General features: G+C 35.0%; 2 protein-coding genes and 1 pseudogene across 2 annotated transcripts; 2 read left to right on the forward strand and 1 right to left on the reverse strand.

Annotated features, from left to right (window-relative positions):
- Nucleotides 1-436: 436 nt before the first annotated feature.
- LOC119810169 (olfactory receptor 149-like) lies at nucleotides 437-1,369 on the reverse strand. Its single transcript, XM_038323516.1, has one exon. It carries the CDS (start codon nucleotides 1,367-1,369, stop codon nucleotides 437-439), a length of 933 nt encoding a protein of 310 aa, XP_038179444.1.
- Nucleotides 1,370-11,513: 10,144 nt separating this feature from the next.
- On the forward strand, nucleotides 11,514-12,434 carry LOC119809335 (annotated as a pseudogene).
- Nucleotides 12,435-17,328: 4,894 nt separating this feature from the next.
- LOC119810421 (olfactory receptor 8D1-like) lies at nucleotides 17,329-18,255 on the forward strand. Its single transcript, XM_038323878.1, has one exon. It carries the CDS (start codon nucleotides 17,329-17,331, stop codon nucleotides 18,253-18,255), a length of 927 nt encoding a protein of 308 aa, XP_038179806.1.
- The last annotated feature ends 334 nt before the right edge of the window (nucleotides 18,256-18,589 follow it).

Genomic DNA, 18,589 nt, shown 5'->3' on the forward strand with positions numbered 1-18,589 from the left:
AACATAAACCATAGGTTCCATATCCTTTGCTTTATAGCTAGTATCCACTTATAAATGAGTATATACCATGTTCATCTTTCTGGGTCTGGGTTACCTCACTCAGAGTGGTTTTTATAGTTCCATCCATTTGCATGCAAATTTAAGGAAGTCATTGTTTTTTACTGCTGAGTAGTTCTCCAATGCATAAAAAAAGAAAAAGAAAACTAGTTGTATTGATAATAGCATAAATCAAACAAAGGAAGAGAATATTTAAAACACTTTCATGGTCCTTAAAGATGAAATAATTTATTAGCTCACCTTGAGTAATTTGCCCTCCATATCCAAGTCTTCAGAACAGTGGTGTGATATCTGTGTTACCCCTTGTAAAGGCAGGAAAACTATTTGAAGAAGAAACTATTACATTTTTTTAATGTAAAAGAATCTAAGCTTTTCTCTATCACTTCTTAGACAGAAGTGGCACTTGCTGTAGCACTTTCTTCAGAGAACATTTTACTTCCTTATTTCTCAAGCTATAGATCAAAGGATTAAGCATGGGTGTGACCAGGTTATTCAAGACCTGAACAGCTGCATTAAGCCAGGGATTGGGGGTAGGCTGGAGGTATATGAGGACCACTGGCATAAAGGCGAGGAGGATGGCAGTGAGGTGGGCACTGCAGGTGGAGAAAGCTCTATGCCGGCCCTCAGCAGATCGGATTTGCAGAATGGAGCAGAGGATGCAGCTGTAGGAGGTGAGGATGAGGAGGAAGCAGCTGAGGGGCATCAGGCCCACACTGATGAGCCCCACCATCTCCAGGGCTGATGTGTCTGCACAAGCAAGCTTTAACATAGCAGGGATATCACAGAAGTAATAGTCCACCACATTGGGACCACAGTAGGGCAACTGGAAGGTGAGAGTGGTCAGAAATGTAGCCTGAATACTGCCAAAAAATGATGTCCCTATTGCCAGGATGGCACATACCTTGTAGTTCATGATTGTTGAGTACCTTAGAGGGTAGCATATGGCCACAAAACGGTCATAGGCCATTACTGTGTACAGAAAACATTCTGTACAACCCAAGAAATGATAGAAGAAGAGTTGACACACACAGCCTGCATAGGAGATGACTCGGCTATTTCCTGAGAGGTAGAACAGCATCTTGGGAGAGCTCACTGAAGGAAAAAATACATCACACACAGACAATTGGCACAGGAAGAAGTACATGGGAGTGTGAAGCCGAGTGGAGGAGACAATTGCGAGGAGTATGAGTAGATTCCCCACCAGGGTGAAGATGTAGAAAGACAGAAACAAGACAAAGAGTGTGGGCTCCAGACCCTCTGTGTGCGGGATGCCGAGCAGAACAAACTGAGTCACCACAGAGAGATTTCTCATGGTTTTGATAAGGTCTAACTTCAAAGCAGAATATAGATCTCCAATACACAAAAATTGAAGACAAATCATGTAGTTTTATCATATATATATAATGGTTTCATTTTTAACCAAAACCCTTATATTATAGAAGCAGATCTACATGGAGGGGAAAAAAAATCCATGATGAGTATTACTGGGGATGTTAGTGTTTGCTGAGTTAGATAATAGTTTCTACACACAAATTTGAATTGCTAAAGATTGCAGTTAAGATGTTAGGTAATAAAACAAATTCATTTCTTAAGTTCTTTGCTAAGTTAAAGAGAGCAGATATTGAGGACATAAACTCCTGAAGAACACTTCATTCATAGGAGAGATTTGGCGTTTTCCCTCCTCTTTGCGCTTTTGTTGTACTTACTGTTCTCGGTGAGTTAAAGATACAGGCCTGAGACTTTATGCGTGGAGCTTTTAGAAAATTAGGAGTCAAGTGGAAAAAACAGTTTCACCATGGGCAGACCACACAAAATAGTTATCCAATACTAGGCCTTGAAAACACACATCAAGGAATACTATACAGACTAAGGAGGTTTATTTAGAAATAAATATAACAACAAATAATGAAAACGGAGGTTATTAATTTGAATGATAGCAAGGAAAAGGTATATGGGAGGAACTGGGGGAGAAAAAAAACAAAAGAATATGATCCAATTATATTATAATATCAAAAATAAAAAAAATAAATTACAGGACTGTGCCATAACTATTCATGATTATCAAGCTGCAATATATAATGTAATCCACATTTTCACTGAGGAACTTGATGCAATATATCTTTGTATATAGAAAATATTGGATGGTTAATCTTAATACTTTGTCCTCCAGAATTTCTCTCTGTTCACCCCTCCTTCCTCTCTCTTCTTGATTCTTTCCAACTGTACCCCCAACAATAATTATGAGTTTTGGAAAAATGAATAAACAAAATTCATTTTTTGAAAATGTTTTTGGACAGAGGAACCTTACATTTGATTGTGCTCTCTTTCTCTGTCTTTGTGTGTGTGTTGATTGAGTGTGTGTTTCTAATGACAAGGGAATTATGAGTACAAACAAAGCCAGGACTTGCTTGTAGGTGTTATATGTGTAGAACAAAAATAAGGATTATCACAGAGATGTGGAGAACTCAGACCACTTGTCTTATATCATGAGATGCTTGGAGACAAACCAATATAGTAATGTAAAGGTTTAGAGCTAGTTCTAGATGTGTGACCCATTTGTCTGATACTAGCTATTGTGATTGACATGTGAAAGCTAACATAAATCAATATTGCCTAGAAAATTTTAATAAAATACAGAATTTAAAAAACATATGAAATATATTGAATGCAATCTACAAAACAAATGAGACTACAAAAATCACTTCTCAAAAATATAATAAGCAGATATTAGCTCTGAGATAATACAGAATTATTTTTGATAATAAAACATCTATTATTATTATAGGCATTTCATGAGGTGTGGATAGGGAGATTTGAAATCTCTGGAAAGACAGCATACCTCAATAAAGACACACAAAATATAAGAAAATTATGTAGAAAAAATTGACATTGATAATAAATACTTAATAAATAAATATTAAATACAGATACATTTATCATGAAATTGGGAAACTTAGCTATGGTAGGATAGATAGAAGAAAAGGCAAGAGGATATGTTTCAGAACAAAACAATTTGCATATTTATGTATAAGTCTCAATGGCACCACAAATGCCTCTAGAACTAAATCATAGAATTAGAAGAATAGTAAGAACAGAATACATCCCAACAATATGTCAAAATTATTCTGTACTTCTGCAGATAAACAAACAAATAAAAAGATATCCAGTTATAATAGAAACAACATACACATAATAGTTCTCAAATTATGATCACACACCCTTTGGGAATTGTATATCAAATATTTTATATCTGAGATATTTAAGCTATGATTCAAAACTATAGAAAAATTACAGTCTTGCAATTGTAAGAGACAAATTTTATAGTTGGGGCTCTCTACAACATGAGGGACTGTATTGGAAGTTTCAGCATTAGGAAGTTGGAGAATCACTGTTTTAAGACACACACATTGGCCACCCAGAGGGTTCCAGAGATAAAGATTCTCTCTTCATGGACTGAGGACATGGATTCAATCCACAGCACTCACATGTTAGATGGAGAAAATCCATTCCCCCAAGTGTCCCTCTAATGTCCCCATGCACAGAGCATGCATGCTACTACATACATAGACAAATGCACAGACAGGGATAAAATGAATAAATGAATAAAAATGAATAAAATAAATAAAGATAAATAAAAATACACAAACTTTTCATTGAACTTATTTTGAAAAAAGGCTAGCTAAATATATATATATATATATATATATATATATATATATATATATATTCTGAAGTATATTTTAAACAAAGCTTTGCACAAAATAGACAGCAAAGACACCTATAATTGAAGGAAAATTATACTTTCATGGATTGGAAAACTCAATTTGCTAAGAAATTACTTTATTCAAACTACAATAAATACAATCTCAATTTGAGCTGTATTAGAATTTTTAATAATAACAAGTTAATTCTATACCTTACATAAAAACAGAATGATTATATTACAGAGAAAGCTTTTCTTCCTTATTTATCCTAACTAAAATGCAATAAATTATTATCTTCTTTCATATACAAAACAACGTGGTAGGCTGAAACTACCAAATTTTATGTATATATTATTTATTTATATCATTTTATCTCATACATTCCATCCTGACTGCAATTTCCCCTTCCTCTGTTCCACCCAGTTCTCTCCCCACCCTGCCCCCACTATCTCCCATATCCACCACACCTTCCTAGGTATAATAACCAAACAAAGCATAACAAGTTACAAAATACTAGGCACAAACCCTTATATAGAGGCTAGATGTAGCAGCAGGGTAGGAGGAAAGAATCCCAAGAGCAAGAAGAAGAGTCAGGGACACCCTTAATCCCACTGTTAAGAATTTCACAAGAACACCATGCAACCCAATTGCAATTTAATTACCAGATTTAAGTACTTACTTTAGCCTTGTATTATTGAGTTCATGTGCACTGGAGAAGGTAGAGGCTTATTTCATCAGAACCAAATAGTTATTTCATATAACAGACTCTCATATGCATGATTAATTTATTTTTGGCAAACTGTAAAAAAAAGCAGTCCAATAATAATTCTGGAATAACTGAACAATTATATAGAAGGCAAAAATAAAAATTCAATTATCTTAGATCATTACTAACAACTTATACAAAATATATTTACATATATCATGGTTTAATTGCATATTTTTATATATACAATTCTTCTAGAAAATAACAGAAATAATTTTTTATGATCTTAATTTCAGACATATCACAATTGCAGCCCATGATTTTCTTTCAAATAAAACAGACTTAACCACCTGAAAACTAAAATTTTCTATATAGAGATCATGACAGAGAATATAAGAATACAGGTCAATTAATTAACAGTAAGGGGCTGAAGAGAGAAACCAAAAACTGCAATGAGAAATTTGTGATAGTTTACTGAAACCATAGTAGTTTATTAGATGACAAATGAGTAAAATTAAAATTAGGTCACTAGGCAGCAATAATTGTAACTGTATTAAAAATTCTGTAATACTTCCTTACAAAGAGAAAAATAGAAGAAAAATATTTTTCACTTATAGAAAAATATTTATTAATTACATATCCAATGAGAAATAGAATAAATATACAATTTTTTAATGTAAACATAAAAAGCCAGGCAATTCCAAGAAAAACAAAGGTACTAATGTGATGGCAGTTTTAGTAAAAAACTGTAAAATAAATGTAAATAAGTTATAGGAATATGTTGAACATTATCAATCAAAAGAAATGCAAGTTAAATCACAATGAGGACTATTATACACTTATAGTTTTAAGGTTAAATACAAAATTAAAAACCAAATGCCTCAGAATACAGATTATCACTTTTCCATTTTTATAAGAAAGGATAATTTATTCCTATGTAAAAACATGTAACTAAGAAAATAGTTCTGTGATATTCTTAATTAGAATATTTTTTTCAGAAAAATAAAATGGTATTTGGAAAATTCCCGCTATTAGAAACAAAGAAAAAATAAAAACATATTTCTACCATAATCAAGATGGATTTTTTTTTTCCTGTGTAAAGAATTAGACCCACTGTCAAAGACTGCTAGGTCAGTGCTCTATTGCTGAGCTGTATAACAGGCCCCGGGTTATCTGAGATAATGTCTCACCAGTTCAGGCTGACCTTGGACTTACTATGATGCTCTCACTGATCATATCCAATCCAGTTCCCGCAAGACTGCTGGATCTGGAGATACTTGCCACTTTACACTGGAACTTTCTACAAAATTGTAATATAACCCAAGTCTAGTTCTTTGTTCTGGGATTGAGATTCAGTGTTTATACAGCAATGTTCATGGCATGGGTATGCTTTCAAGTTTTGAACATGTTTATTACCCCCCCCCCCAAACCCCTTCTTTCAGATGCCCTTGGAGATTTTTTATGATTTAGTCATTGGTATCCCTGAGGAACCAATTAGATGTACATTCACTACATTATTCATTAAATTTAAACAATAAAGTTTTAGGAACAGAAATAATTTTTTCCCATATGCCAGACTGCCTGATAAACTAATCTCAGATTAAAGACTGAAAGGTACTTGATAACATCAATGCCTCTCTTTCGTATTAAAGACTTTGCCTAAAGCAACCCCCAAAACTCTCATTTCAATTATATAAACATTTTCATGACTCTGTGATTATCTACAATTCATATTTAAAACAGAATTTAATGAATAAGACAGAAATATTCAATCACTATATGTGTCCTTACAATAAGGCTCTTTAAATATGTTAATATAGTATATTCAAAGTTATAAATCAATGTTGTAGATGTAAACTCTTCCATGTAGCTATGACTTAATTTAAAGATCAGTATTGATCAAACATTCGTAAGGCACTTCAGTAATACCTTAAATTTAATGATGATTTTTTTCTATTAATTAAATCATCTAATTGAGCAGGAGAGGAAAATAAAACACTGATACTTAATAACTCAGTCAGAGTGAGAACTGACTTAAACTAGTTCTGATTTCAAAACCAAGGCCTCTCATCCTTTCTTGCTGATAGCTGTTATTATTGACTGATGTGAGACTTAAGGTCTGATTGCAGGTATACTTACGAAAGTTTCCATGGAGTAAACAATAAGGCATACAAGATTATAAAACATTTTCTATACATTGCAGGACAGCAAGGAAGAAAAATCTTCACGGAAATCATTTGTCCTGGGAAGGAGTGAGCTCAATAGTGGTGTAAGCATCTAAGCATTTTATTTTATTTTTTTAATTTAATTTTTTTATTAATTTATATAATTTTACAAATTTTCACCTCCTCCCATTTCCCTTCCCCTCCGCCATCCCCCTTCCTACTCCCTCTCCAGTCCAAGGAGCAGTCAGGGTTCCCTGCCCTGTGGGAAGTCCAAGTTCCTCCCCCCATCCATCTAGGCATCTAAGCATTTTAAAGGCCTTCTTTTACATCCATAAAGAGAGAGATTCTTATTGGAATGAGTCCTTGTTCACACATTTTACCTTATCCAGAGATTCCTTGATTTTATTGCATAGTCGATGTTAAATAAACAATAGTAAGATCAATATTAAATAATAATAAGTTTTCTTCATGGAGAAGTTACAATAATAAACGGTTTAGTAGCATGTTAACTCACATGACTTCTGAAGCACGAACTGCATATCCCATGGAGAAGACCAGAACACAGCTGAACTAGATTCCCTTAGGTTGGTCAAATTCATAAGAGTGTTTTATATGGAGACTCTAGCTAAAAACCCTGCCTTAGGGTTTTCTATTACTGTGAAGAGGCACCATGACTGTAGCAAGTCTTACAAAAAAGAAAGCATTTCATTCAGGGTGGCTTGCTTATAAATTTTCAGATTCAGTTCGTTATGACCATGAAGGGAAGCAGGGCAGTGTGCAAGCTGCTATGGTGCTTGAGCTCACAGTTCTATAATTGCAGGCAAGAGGAAATCAGTTTACTGTCACACTGAGGGAGGTTTGAGAAAAAACAAACTCAAAGCCCACTCCCACAGTGACACACTTCTTCCAACTAGTCCACACCACTTAACAGTGCAACTCCTTTTGGGGGTCACTTTCTTTCAAACTACCACAAACTCAAACAAAATTTCAAGCTATATGACCAGATACTGATCCTAAAACTTTACACACATTAACTCTTTCAGTCTTTAGTAAAATTCAACGAAACTCTTTGAGTTTGTTTAAGTTATATTATGACTCCAAGAATTACATCAACTGACCAAGATTGTACATTTTTTTCGTAGGTAGGTTTGGCACCATCTTTGAGCAATATAAACATCTTTCTTTTTTATTATTTATTTTTCTATTCAAAAATTCATACTTCCAGCCGGGAGGTGGTGGAGCACGCCTTTAATCCCAGCACTCGGGAGGCAGAGGCAGGCGGATCTCTGTGAGTTCGAGACCAGCCTCGTCTACAAGAGCTAGTTCCAGGACAGGCTCCAAAGCCACAGAGAAACCCTGTCTCAAAAAAAAAAAAAAAAAAAAAAAAAAAAAAAAAAAAAAATTCATACTTCCTCCCCTCCTTTCATTCCTCTCCCGCTCCCCCACTCACCCTCCTCCCTCTCCCTCCTTTCTTAAGAGAGGGCAGGGAACCTTGCCCTGTGGGAAGTCCCAGCTGCACGCTGACTTTCTAATACTTGCAATAATAATAACTTAAATATTGAAAATGTCATATGACCTATGTAGAAGAGAAGTGGACTCTTCTATTGAGTCTATGCATTTATAGTAAATTAAAAGCTTTTCTATGAAAATAAGTAATTTTGTATATATTAGAGAAAGTGGGTAAATGGTTGTTGTTCTCAAAGGAGACGATTGGTAACAGTTAGACCTGGATCCTTGAATCCCATTATTGCAAAGCCTGATGAACTGAATGAATACAAGTTAAGAAAGAAAGATCAGTTTTTATTTTATTTTATTTTATTTTTTCCTCATGGTTTATTTTTTTTATATTTAAAAATTTCCATCTCCTTCCCTCCTCCTCCCCCCTCCCTTCCCTCCTCCTCCCCCTTCCCTCCCCTCCTTCTCCCCCTTCCCTCCTCTCCCCTCCACCCATACCTCCCCTCCCTCCCTCTCAAGGCCAAGGAGCCATCAGGGTTCCCCACTCTATGCTAAGACCAAGGTCCTCCCAACGTACGATCTCCATGCAATGACTCCTGCAAAGGCGTAGATAGGAAAGATTGGGCTTTGATCCAGAAATGTGTCCAGTAGTGTAGATCTATTAGTTACGCTCAAACACTTATCATTTTCATGGTTAAGGGAATTATGGTACACTTAATGTTACTTCCTATTTTGTTTGTAGCTGTAAAGGCTTTCTTGGTAGTAAGAAGAAGGCAGTGGAGACTAATCTTTCTTGGTCATTTGGAAGAACCTGGTTTATCATTATCCCAACCAGTATTTAACAAATTTCTAACAACTGAATCCAGCAATATATAAAATAAAATATGTAAAATAGCAATTGAGACTAGAGGATTGTAAATTCAATTTGAAAAAATCAATACAAACATATTCTAACAAATTATACAACATCATCTGATTATACCTATAATTTTTGTTTGTTTTCATCTTTTCCTAGACTTATGCATTTTATATTATATATTATGGACTTTACCTCAGGAATGCAATTATCTGGAACATGCCCCTGGGTGTGTCAAATGGTCAGCTCTGAAAACAACATACAGGTAGCATCAGATGGATTTAACAGGTTAAATTTCTAAAAATATAAATGTAAATATACATATATATATTTTCCATCAATATAGATATTTTAAAAAGGTTATGAATTTTAAAAAGTTGGAAGTGTGTATGGTATGATTTGAATGGAGAAAAGGAAGGCAGAAATATAATAATGAAAATATGATAATGAAAACAAAAGAAAAGAAAACTAATACAAATACCTGTACTATGATTAGTGATTTTACATTACTTCAATTGTGAAATTTTAATTTCCTAGATTTTGGGTCATACTCTCCTAAATTTTGGCTACTTAGGTTCTTAGGAAAAATAGAGCATTCCATTATCTGATAGGTGGAAAATATTCACCAAATGTTACTTGTTAGTTATAATTTGTGTGTGAACAATGTACCTATCTGTGTCTATTAAGATAGATCTGGATCTTAATATAACATAACCCTTCAAGTTTATGTGATATCAATATTTTCTTATTTATTTTGTGAACTGTAATGCATCCTGATTCCATGAAACTATGCACACAAGAGACCATGTGTAAAATACAAGTAACTCTTAAGAAATTCTGATTATTTTTATTGAGTAGCTTGGGTTTGATAAAATCAATAAAATACAAAAAGTAGGTTGAAAGAGTTGTGACCATGCCAGTGTCAACTAGGAGTAGCCAAATATCAGAAAGAACTGCATGTATTAGGAAACTGCTCCATGACTTTAGAAAATAGCCTGATTATTTTTATTTATTCTAAATTTAAACAGATATTCACAATGTAACTGAACAGTCTCTACCACAAATTTTATCCAAGAGAAATATTAACAAGTTTCTGTAGTGTGACATGTTCAAAAATGTGCGTGAGAGCTTTATTTGTGACATCTTGAATCTCTGTATCTACATGCTCAACAGGCTCAAGTTGTTGCTTATGCACATTTTCAAATTTTTATTATTGCATTTTGAATTAGGGTGTTTGTGTGTGTGTGTGTATGTGTGTGTGTATATGTGTGTGAGTGTGTGTGTGTATTCATATAATAGTGCCCCTATTGAGGTCAGAGGACAACTTCAGGAAGTCAGTTATTTTCTTCTACCCCATGAATCCTATGTCTTGAACTATGGTCCTCAGCTTTGTTCACAAGTGTCTTAATCTGATCATGAATTCTCCATCTCCCCTATTGCATGGCGACTAATATCCTTTTCTAACCTCTAACCAGGCATAGACAAAGCAAACATGTATAAATGCAGGCAAAACACTCATAATCATAAAGTTAAAAATAAATAAATGAAATAATATAATTGCATACAAGGTACACACATTTACAATAATACTTAAAATGAGGTTATAAATCTAAAGTCTGAGAGTCATGCATGTTAATTATAGAATAATAATTAGGCCTGAGTTTGTGCTTATTCTTAATTTGAAGTACTTACAGTATTAAGTCCATGGAAAAAAAGTACAAGACACTGACTTAAAGAAGAATATGGAGTGCAATTCAGCTATGCAATATTAAATTCACTCTTTGTCTATAAATTTGATAGCCCATGAAACTGAACCCCATACAAAGAATCACAGGCAATGAAGTAATGCTGAAAGCAGGAGAAAAAGTCTTAGCTGGGAATCAAAGTGTAAATCTAATTAATCTTATCAATAAAAAATCAGGAGTCAGATATCCGAGTAAAAACCTGAAAGACTAGAGAAGCAGAGAAGCAGCCAGAGTTGCTTCCTACCTCCCTGGTACCTCAAAACATTAGAGCCAAGATCCTCTCTCTGGCCCGCTTTATCAGTTGTCTCCTCTCTCCTCTCTACAGTCCTCCAAACCTCTATGGCCAGCTAGTGGCTAGCTCTGTCCTCTGACTCCAAGCATGCTTTATTTCTCAGAACACAATCAAAATATCATACAAAGGAAGAACAGAATGATTCCTTATCTAATACCAAAAATTATCCCTGAAGATATACATATGAACAACATAGTACAGACTGGACAGGTCTGAATAGGAGTAGATATGTATACACATGTTCATCGATGCCTATGAGAATAATTATTAGAAAAGGGGTTATGAGTTGAAATAGAGCAATGAGGTTAATACAGGAGTGTTTTTATGGAGGAAAGAGAAATTGAAACGATGTCCTTATATCATAATTTCATAAACATTGGGAAATAACTTTTAAAAAGATCCCACACAGGTATGGGAGGGGTTAAGCTATTAAAGATGGAATTCATCAAGAGAATCAGGAAAATGAGAATGAGAATGACTTTCAACGCTGTCTCTCCCTTCTCTTGAACAGTATTTTATAAAAAAATCTGCACTTTTCTTCAGTGACTGACTTCATCCTTGAAGGGCAAACCAAATGCAGAGTTTCATTTCCTATTGTCACTCTTGTGACATATTCTTGCGATATATGTGATCACAGTGACGGGAAACTTGGGCATGACCCCTTGATCACCATCAGTTCTCAGCTTTTTTCCCCAATGAATTTTCCCGCAGCCATTCATCCTCCATTGACCTTTCCTACACCTCCATCATAATTCTTAAGATTTCAATTTTACATCTGTGAAGAACATCGTATCCATTTTTGTAGTTAATGACTTGCTTTACTTCTACCTCTCTTTTGTCATTCCAGAAGGCTTCTTCATGAAAGTCATGGCCTGTGGAGGCTGTGTTGCCATTTGTAGCTCACTTCTTTACAATATTGTCATGTCCCAAAGGCTCTGTTCCATAATGTTGGCTGTGGTAAACTCACTGGGCTTCTTTGGGACTGCTGTCCACAACACATGCCTGATAATTTTGTCCTTCTGTGGCTCTTATATGGTCCGACATTATTTCATAATATTCTGCCTTTGTTAATTCTGTCCTGATCCAGCACCCATATCAGTAAGATATTGCTATTTATTATTGGTGGAGTTAATACCCTGACTGTCTTTATGTCTTTTGCTTTTGTCATAACTAGTATTCTTTGCATCTGATCCAGTGAAAGACATTCCATTGCCTTTGGTACCTGTAATTTCCATAAGATGTCTGTGGGAATTTTCTTTGGGTCTATAATATTCATGTATTTCAAGCCATCTTTCAGCAATAACATGGAAGAGGAGAAAGTTTGCTCTGTGGTCCTATACCACAGTGATCCCAAAGCTGAATCCCCTAATATACAGCCTGAGGATGTAAATAATGCACTTAAAAAGGTGGCTGGGGAAAAGCATCATCCTAAGAGAAATAAAAATGAAATGTGAGAAGTTCTCATCATTTCTCTGTATTGTTCTTTCCTCCAGAGAAATTAGTCACCATTACTTGAGAAACAGTTATTTTATGTTTGACAATTTCTGAGATATTTTTTAGATTATCAAACAAGATAATTTACTGGTAGATAGTGTAATCTCTGTAAATGCTGAAAAAGAATAGAAATTGATGGAAGAAGAAGGGTTTAAACACAGTGAAATATTTGATTTTAATAAAAATACTTTCCTCACTGTTGGGAAAATAAGGATAGCATAGCTATGTTTGAAGAAAGGGCTTCTAGACGGTTGGACACGTGAACTCACTTATACACATACATGTCCCTTTATCGGCACAAGATGGAGACTGGAGGGACACAAGCACATAGCAAGGCATTCCAGCAGCAGCAAGAAGCACAGAACTATTTATCTCTTCTCTTTGAATATCTAGCATGAGTGAAGTGCAGGCTTGGCATCAGTTTGGGTCAGTTAAATCTAATTTTACACATTCCTCTGGAATCATAGCTTCACAAGATCCTCTAATCTTAAGGAACTACATTTAAGAAATTTTTTTAACAATAGTAAAAATCAATACAGAATTCAAGGCAATATGTATTGTGAACTAAACATGTAAATGTGGACTAAAAGGGGTGGGGTGTTTGAAGAAAGATCACTAAATATCCAAGATAATGGTTTGCAGTTGTAAAACACTGGAAAACACCATGGAGCTCTCAAAATGAAAACTCTCTGTACACCTATAACTCTTACATTGAGAAAAAACTGAAAATAAACACTGGAATTCATCTTATTTACAAAAGATATAATCTCAATATCTTATATACTGATTGTTACCATCTTGTTGTCAATTCAAAGTCATCTTATATATTTAACTTTAGTACGCTGCAGTTTGACAAACACATCAAATTTTGTTTAAGATGAAAAACTGCATGAATAGTATGGTTAAATTTAATCAGTTTTCTTACAAACAAAATGATAAATTTAAGACTCAAGGATTCCAGAAGTTAACTAAGAAAAGGCTATAGTGGTAAAATTCTCATTGCACTGAATAAAGTACTGTGTTAGGAAAGCATCCTAGAAGAGAAAGAAGCATCATAAAGTGTAGAAGAGACACAGAGGATGAAGAACTTCAAGAAAATGAGGCCATCTATATTACCAGGATCAGCTCACCTATAAACTCATAGAGATTGAGGCAGCTTGCACAGGGCCTTCCAGAGGCTGCAATAAATGGTATCCTGGAACAGAAAGGAGAAGAGAAAATATGCCCCATTCCTAACCCAAAAGCTATCTGCAGTTGATAACCACTTGCAAATGAAATTTGGGTTTTCTGCAAGCAAATTTCACTGGGAAATAAGCTCCTCTGCCCAGCATTGATGTGATGATGTTTTGATATTTATTTTTATACAGGCATGTATAATATATATTATACTATAAAATGCACATAAGTATTTTATTTTATATATACACACACAAACACAAGCACATATATAAAGAAAGAGAGAGACAGACAGAGAGAAAGAGAAATTTCTTCTCTCTTCTTATCCTACACCTACTTTGAAGATATATTATGGCTTCCAGTTTTTTTTAAGGTTTTCCTGAGCATGAAAATGAGCACGTCTCTACATCTATATCTATTTCTTCCACCTTTCTTGGGCTCTTTTCCTTCTGTTTGTTTATTTTTTTATTCCAATGTTTTTCTATCTTATTTTATTTTATTATTATCCATTAGAAACCTGTTTGTTTTCTAACAAGAGACAGAAAGAGGGTGAATCCAGGTAGGTGGGGAGATGGAAGATGGAAAAAAAAAAGTGCTTGTACTGATGTGTGATCCAGACACCTGGATGTTGACACATGAAAACTGCAAATTTGCATCCACAGATTACACAGCAAGATTTAACCCCCAAAACAAACAATAAAATCCATGATATACAGAGGGAAGAGGAAGAATTCTCTGTTTAATTTTGAGGTGACAAATCTCTGACTATATTAATGAAGGAAAAATTACAAAAGCACAATGACTTGGGCTTAGAATCGTGAGAATATATACATGTCTGACCCAGACACATTTCACTGGTGACGATTCACTGACTGCCCAAGAAATTGTTTAGTTCCTCCTCATAAACATAGTCTTCTCTTAAGACCACTCCAATAAAGTATAAATAATTTTTGTTTGTTTTTTAGTTATTCAAAGCTATGCAGAAATTCTATTCTATACACAAAAATTAATAAAATCTTGGTCAAGAACCAGCAATTGTTTTCTGATTTATTCCTACATCTTCATAAACAACTTGTCAATTCATATCAAAAACTTTCTTTACAATCACCACTACTCTTGGGGCAGATGGTAACAGGAGACCAAGAAGAATTCTTGCAGGTTGTTGGTAAATCTGGGGACTCTAGGGGATCTGCATACTTATGAGTGTTTTGTATTCTTAATGAATCATAACTCTCAGGGCATCACATACAACTCCATATTACGCCATGCTCATGATGATTGGTTCTGAGAAGATAAAGGGAATATGCTTCAGGACACTGGTAGTTTGTCAGCAATTGACACTAATTATTTGAAAATCATAAAATTTATCTGTTACTTGAAAAAGAATCCAGTAATTTCTAAGAACCTTGCTTATTTTTTTGCAGCACCACGGTAAGTGCCCAGTTTCATTTGTGGCAACAGCTTGATATCTCATAAAGGGAAAACTGGCATAAGAACTATGTTTAGTCACATGGAGTACTTGTTTCAGTCTTCTTTCCAGTAGATGATAATGTCTTCCTGTCTCTTTTATTGTCATCTTCTCTTATTCTTTTTTCATGACTGAGTCACATAATCTGAAGGAATGATCTCCAGTCCAAATTTAAGCAGGTACAGAGCACTTCACTGGGATTTCCATCACTCTTAGTCATTTGATTCGATAAAGAACTTCCATAGGATGTATTTATTAGTGACTCGGTATCATGGACATTAAAATACACATATCTGAAAAAGAAAGAAAGGATAAAACCCAACTTTAAATTTATCACCCGGTGATAAAATACAAATTGTTTCCTCTTTGTTTTTGTTGAAGGAATCACCTCAGACAATGATGAGAGGGATCATTAATCCACTACCCCAAATAGTCCTTTTTTTATTTCTTGCTCACGTGCTTGGGGCCAGCTGCAGTAGTTGACAGGTCTTGAGAGGATGTAAGGTACAGACAAGGGAAGAGGTGTGTCAGGCTTGATGACTGGGGGTATCTTGGAGCCTCATTGACTAACAGCCAGGGTGCTTCTTACTTATACAGAATTCAGGAAGTAGAGGTAAATTCATGCTGTTCCAAAAAATGTATATCATTATTGCTTTTAGACACGTGTTTCACTTCCTCTTACATATTTTTAGTCATTATTGATGGAATTGTGACAGAACAGTTATTTTTACAACCATTTTACTTTAAATTTAATCATCATTAGTAAAGCTATCTTTTATGGTCATTTTTACTCACCAATCCCCCAATACAATTTTTAAGAATCTAGAAGCGTATGACAGCCTGTTCCAAGCTAGTAGCTTTTGTGAATTCAAGGATTCTAGACCAAAACAAAATCTTTATTCCAGATTTGGCAGATTGCCATATCCCAAGCAGTATATAACTAACTCTTCATGATCAGAGTGTCCAAAGATGCTGCAGTTATTATTCAACCTCTGGGATGATATAAATGCTTACATTTTATATCTTTATAGAAACTGTTTATTTGTCTAATTATTAAATGTTTTATTCCTTGGTCAAACGGTATCTCAGTACTTCTGCATGAACTAACTTTTCTAAGAAAAAAAGGAGGTCATGACATCTCATTCTTTTATCATCTTTCTACATAATTCTTTGCCTATCAATATAACTATCTCTGTGTAGGACAGAGGTCACTTCAGCTAATCTAACTTGGGAAGAAGCTTGCAATCTGATCTGTGTCCAACTCCTCTAGTCTATCAAATCTTGGTGAGCCTTTTAAATTTGCTTAGTTTTGATTATCTTTTTCCTGAGTAAGTACAGGGACAGATGTTTCAAGAATATCTCATAGACTCATAAAAAAACCTGTGGCTTCTTTACATGTGTCACAACTTTCAAGACATAAGGAAGATCTTCAAGTAAAAAAGGGTATTTCCCTAGAAGCAGGAGGGGTAGTATATTCAGAACATTCATGGGGAAGCTTAGAAGTAGTACTCTTGGGTGAGATCATAAATGATTTATAAAGAATTTTTCATCAATTCAATGTCACCAAACTGTAAAAATATTAAAGGTTCCCCAAGTATAAAATAGGAGGAGATCAAAACCAAAATGGCATGACAGTTATCATGTGCCTCCACTTAAGTGGATTTTTACAAGCAGCTGTGCTGGTTTTATGACTTTTTCAGTTCCCGTCAGATATGCCTACGACACTGGTTTCAGAAGCACTAGCCATAGTACACCTAGATGATAAATAGTGTTTGATGTCACAGTTTATCTCAGGCATCCTGATCATTGAGTTGTAATGTTAAAAGCATGAACAAACACACACAGCTTTTCTACTCTTCACATGTCAACAAATGCTTCCTTCTCTCCATAGAGGAAAATTTTAATTATGCTGCTAAATCCAGAAGGCAAATGTGTCTAAGCCAGTAAGGAAACACTTTTTTTGTGATCTAAAACTCACAATTGACTTAGAAATAAATTTGAATAGATATATTAACGGTCCATGTACCAAAAATGAAAACAATACATTGGCAATTTTCTAAACTCTCATTGAAGTTTCGGTTTTATGTGAAAGAAGAATAAAGTATTCCATATATAATTTTAAGTTCCATATGAAATTTGGCTTGTTCTTGGCAGTATGATAGTAAACTAAAGGCATTTTCTTTTTCTACCTTCACAGATATCTTCAAAGGATGGGCATTGGAAATCATTCTAGAACAGCTGTGTTTGTCTTGGTGGGATTAACACAGCAGCCAGAGCTCCTGCTGCCCCTCTTCCTCATGTTCCTGGGAATCTATGTGGTGACAGTAGTGGGGAACTTGGGCATGAGCCTGCTCATCACAGTCAGCCCACTGCTGCACACTCCCATGTATTATTTCCTCCGCAGCTTGTCCTTTGTTGATCTCTGTTATTCCACTGTCATTACACCTAAAATGCTGGTGAACTTTCTTGGGAAGAAAAATTTGATCTTCTACTCTGAATGTCTGGCCCAGCTTTTCTTCTTTGTGATCTTTGTGGTGGCTGAGGGTTACCTCCTGACTGCTATGGCATATGATCGCTATGTGGCCATCTGCAGACCATTACTGTATAATGTGATCGTGTCCTCTAGGCTCTGTTCACTGTTAGTTCTGGTTTCCTTCATCCTAGGCCTCTTGTCTGCGATTGCACACACAAGCGCTATGATGAAGCTGAACTTTTGTAAATCCCACATCATAAGCCATTACTTCTGTGATGTTCTACCCCTCCTCAACCTCTCCTGCTCCAGCACACATCTCAATGAACTTCTTCTATTTATCATTGGAGGGATCAACACCTTGGTGCCAACCCTAGCTGTTGCAATCTCCTATGTCTTCATCTTTAGCAGCATTTTTCGCATCAGATCATCAGAGGGCCGGTTCAAAGCCTCTGGAACTTGCAGTTCTCATCTCATGGCTGTGGGAATCTTCTTTGGATCTATCACTTTTATGTATTTCAAGCCTTCTTCAAGTAATACTCTAGAACAAGAGAAGGTGTCTTCTGTGTTCTATACCACAGTGATCCCCTTGTTGAACCCATTAATATATAGTTTGAGGAACAAAGATGTGAAGAAAGCAGTGGGCAGATTCTTGTTGAGGAGATAGGTCTTATTTTTGGCAAACAATATATGGGAGGAGATAATTATTCTTAGGAAAGCATGATCTCTATTCATTTTTATTTCTCTCTTGTATTATCTAATATATCTCTGTATGTGGTTCTGGGATTGATCTCAAAGTATTCTGGATGCCAGGCAAACACTATGCCATAGGTGTATATGCAATATCTATACTTTAGAAAATGCCTTACCATATATAGCTGATTAAATTTTTCCAATAAAATAGAAAATTATTTTGCAAAAGGTATTATTGCTTTTATAGGAAAATTGATCTTTTTCTGATATATAAATTAAATGATTTTTGTTTCTAACAACAGTCAAAC

The sequence above is a fragment of the Arvicola amphibius genome, chromosome 3 (genome assembly GCF_903992535.2).
Source record: "Arvicola amphibius chromosome 3, mArvAmp1.2, whole genome shotgun sequence".
Taxonomy (NCBI): Eukaryota; Metazoa; Chordata; class Mammalia; order Rodentia; family Cricetidae; genus Arvicola; species Arvicola amphibius.

Excerpts from the sequence above, each read along its gene's own strand:
- LOC119810169 (XM_038323516.1), bottom strand. The coding sequence starts at position 1,369 with ATGAGAAATCTCTCTGTGGTGACTCAGTTTGTTCTGCTCGGCATCCCG.
- LOC119810421 (XM_038323878.1), top strand. The coding sequence starts at position 17,329 with ATGGGCATTGGAAATCATTCTAGAACAGCTGTGTTTGTCTTGGTGGGA.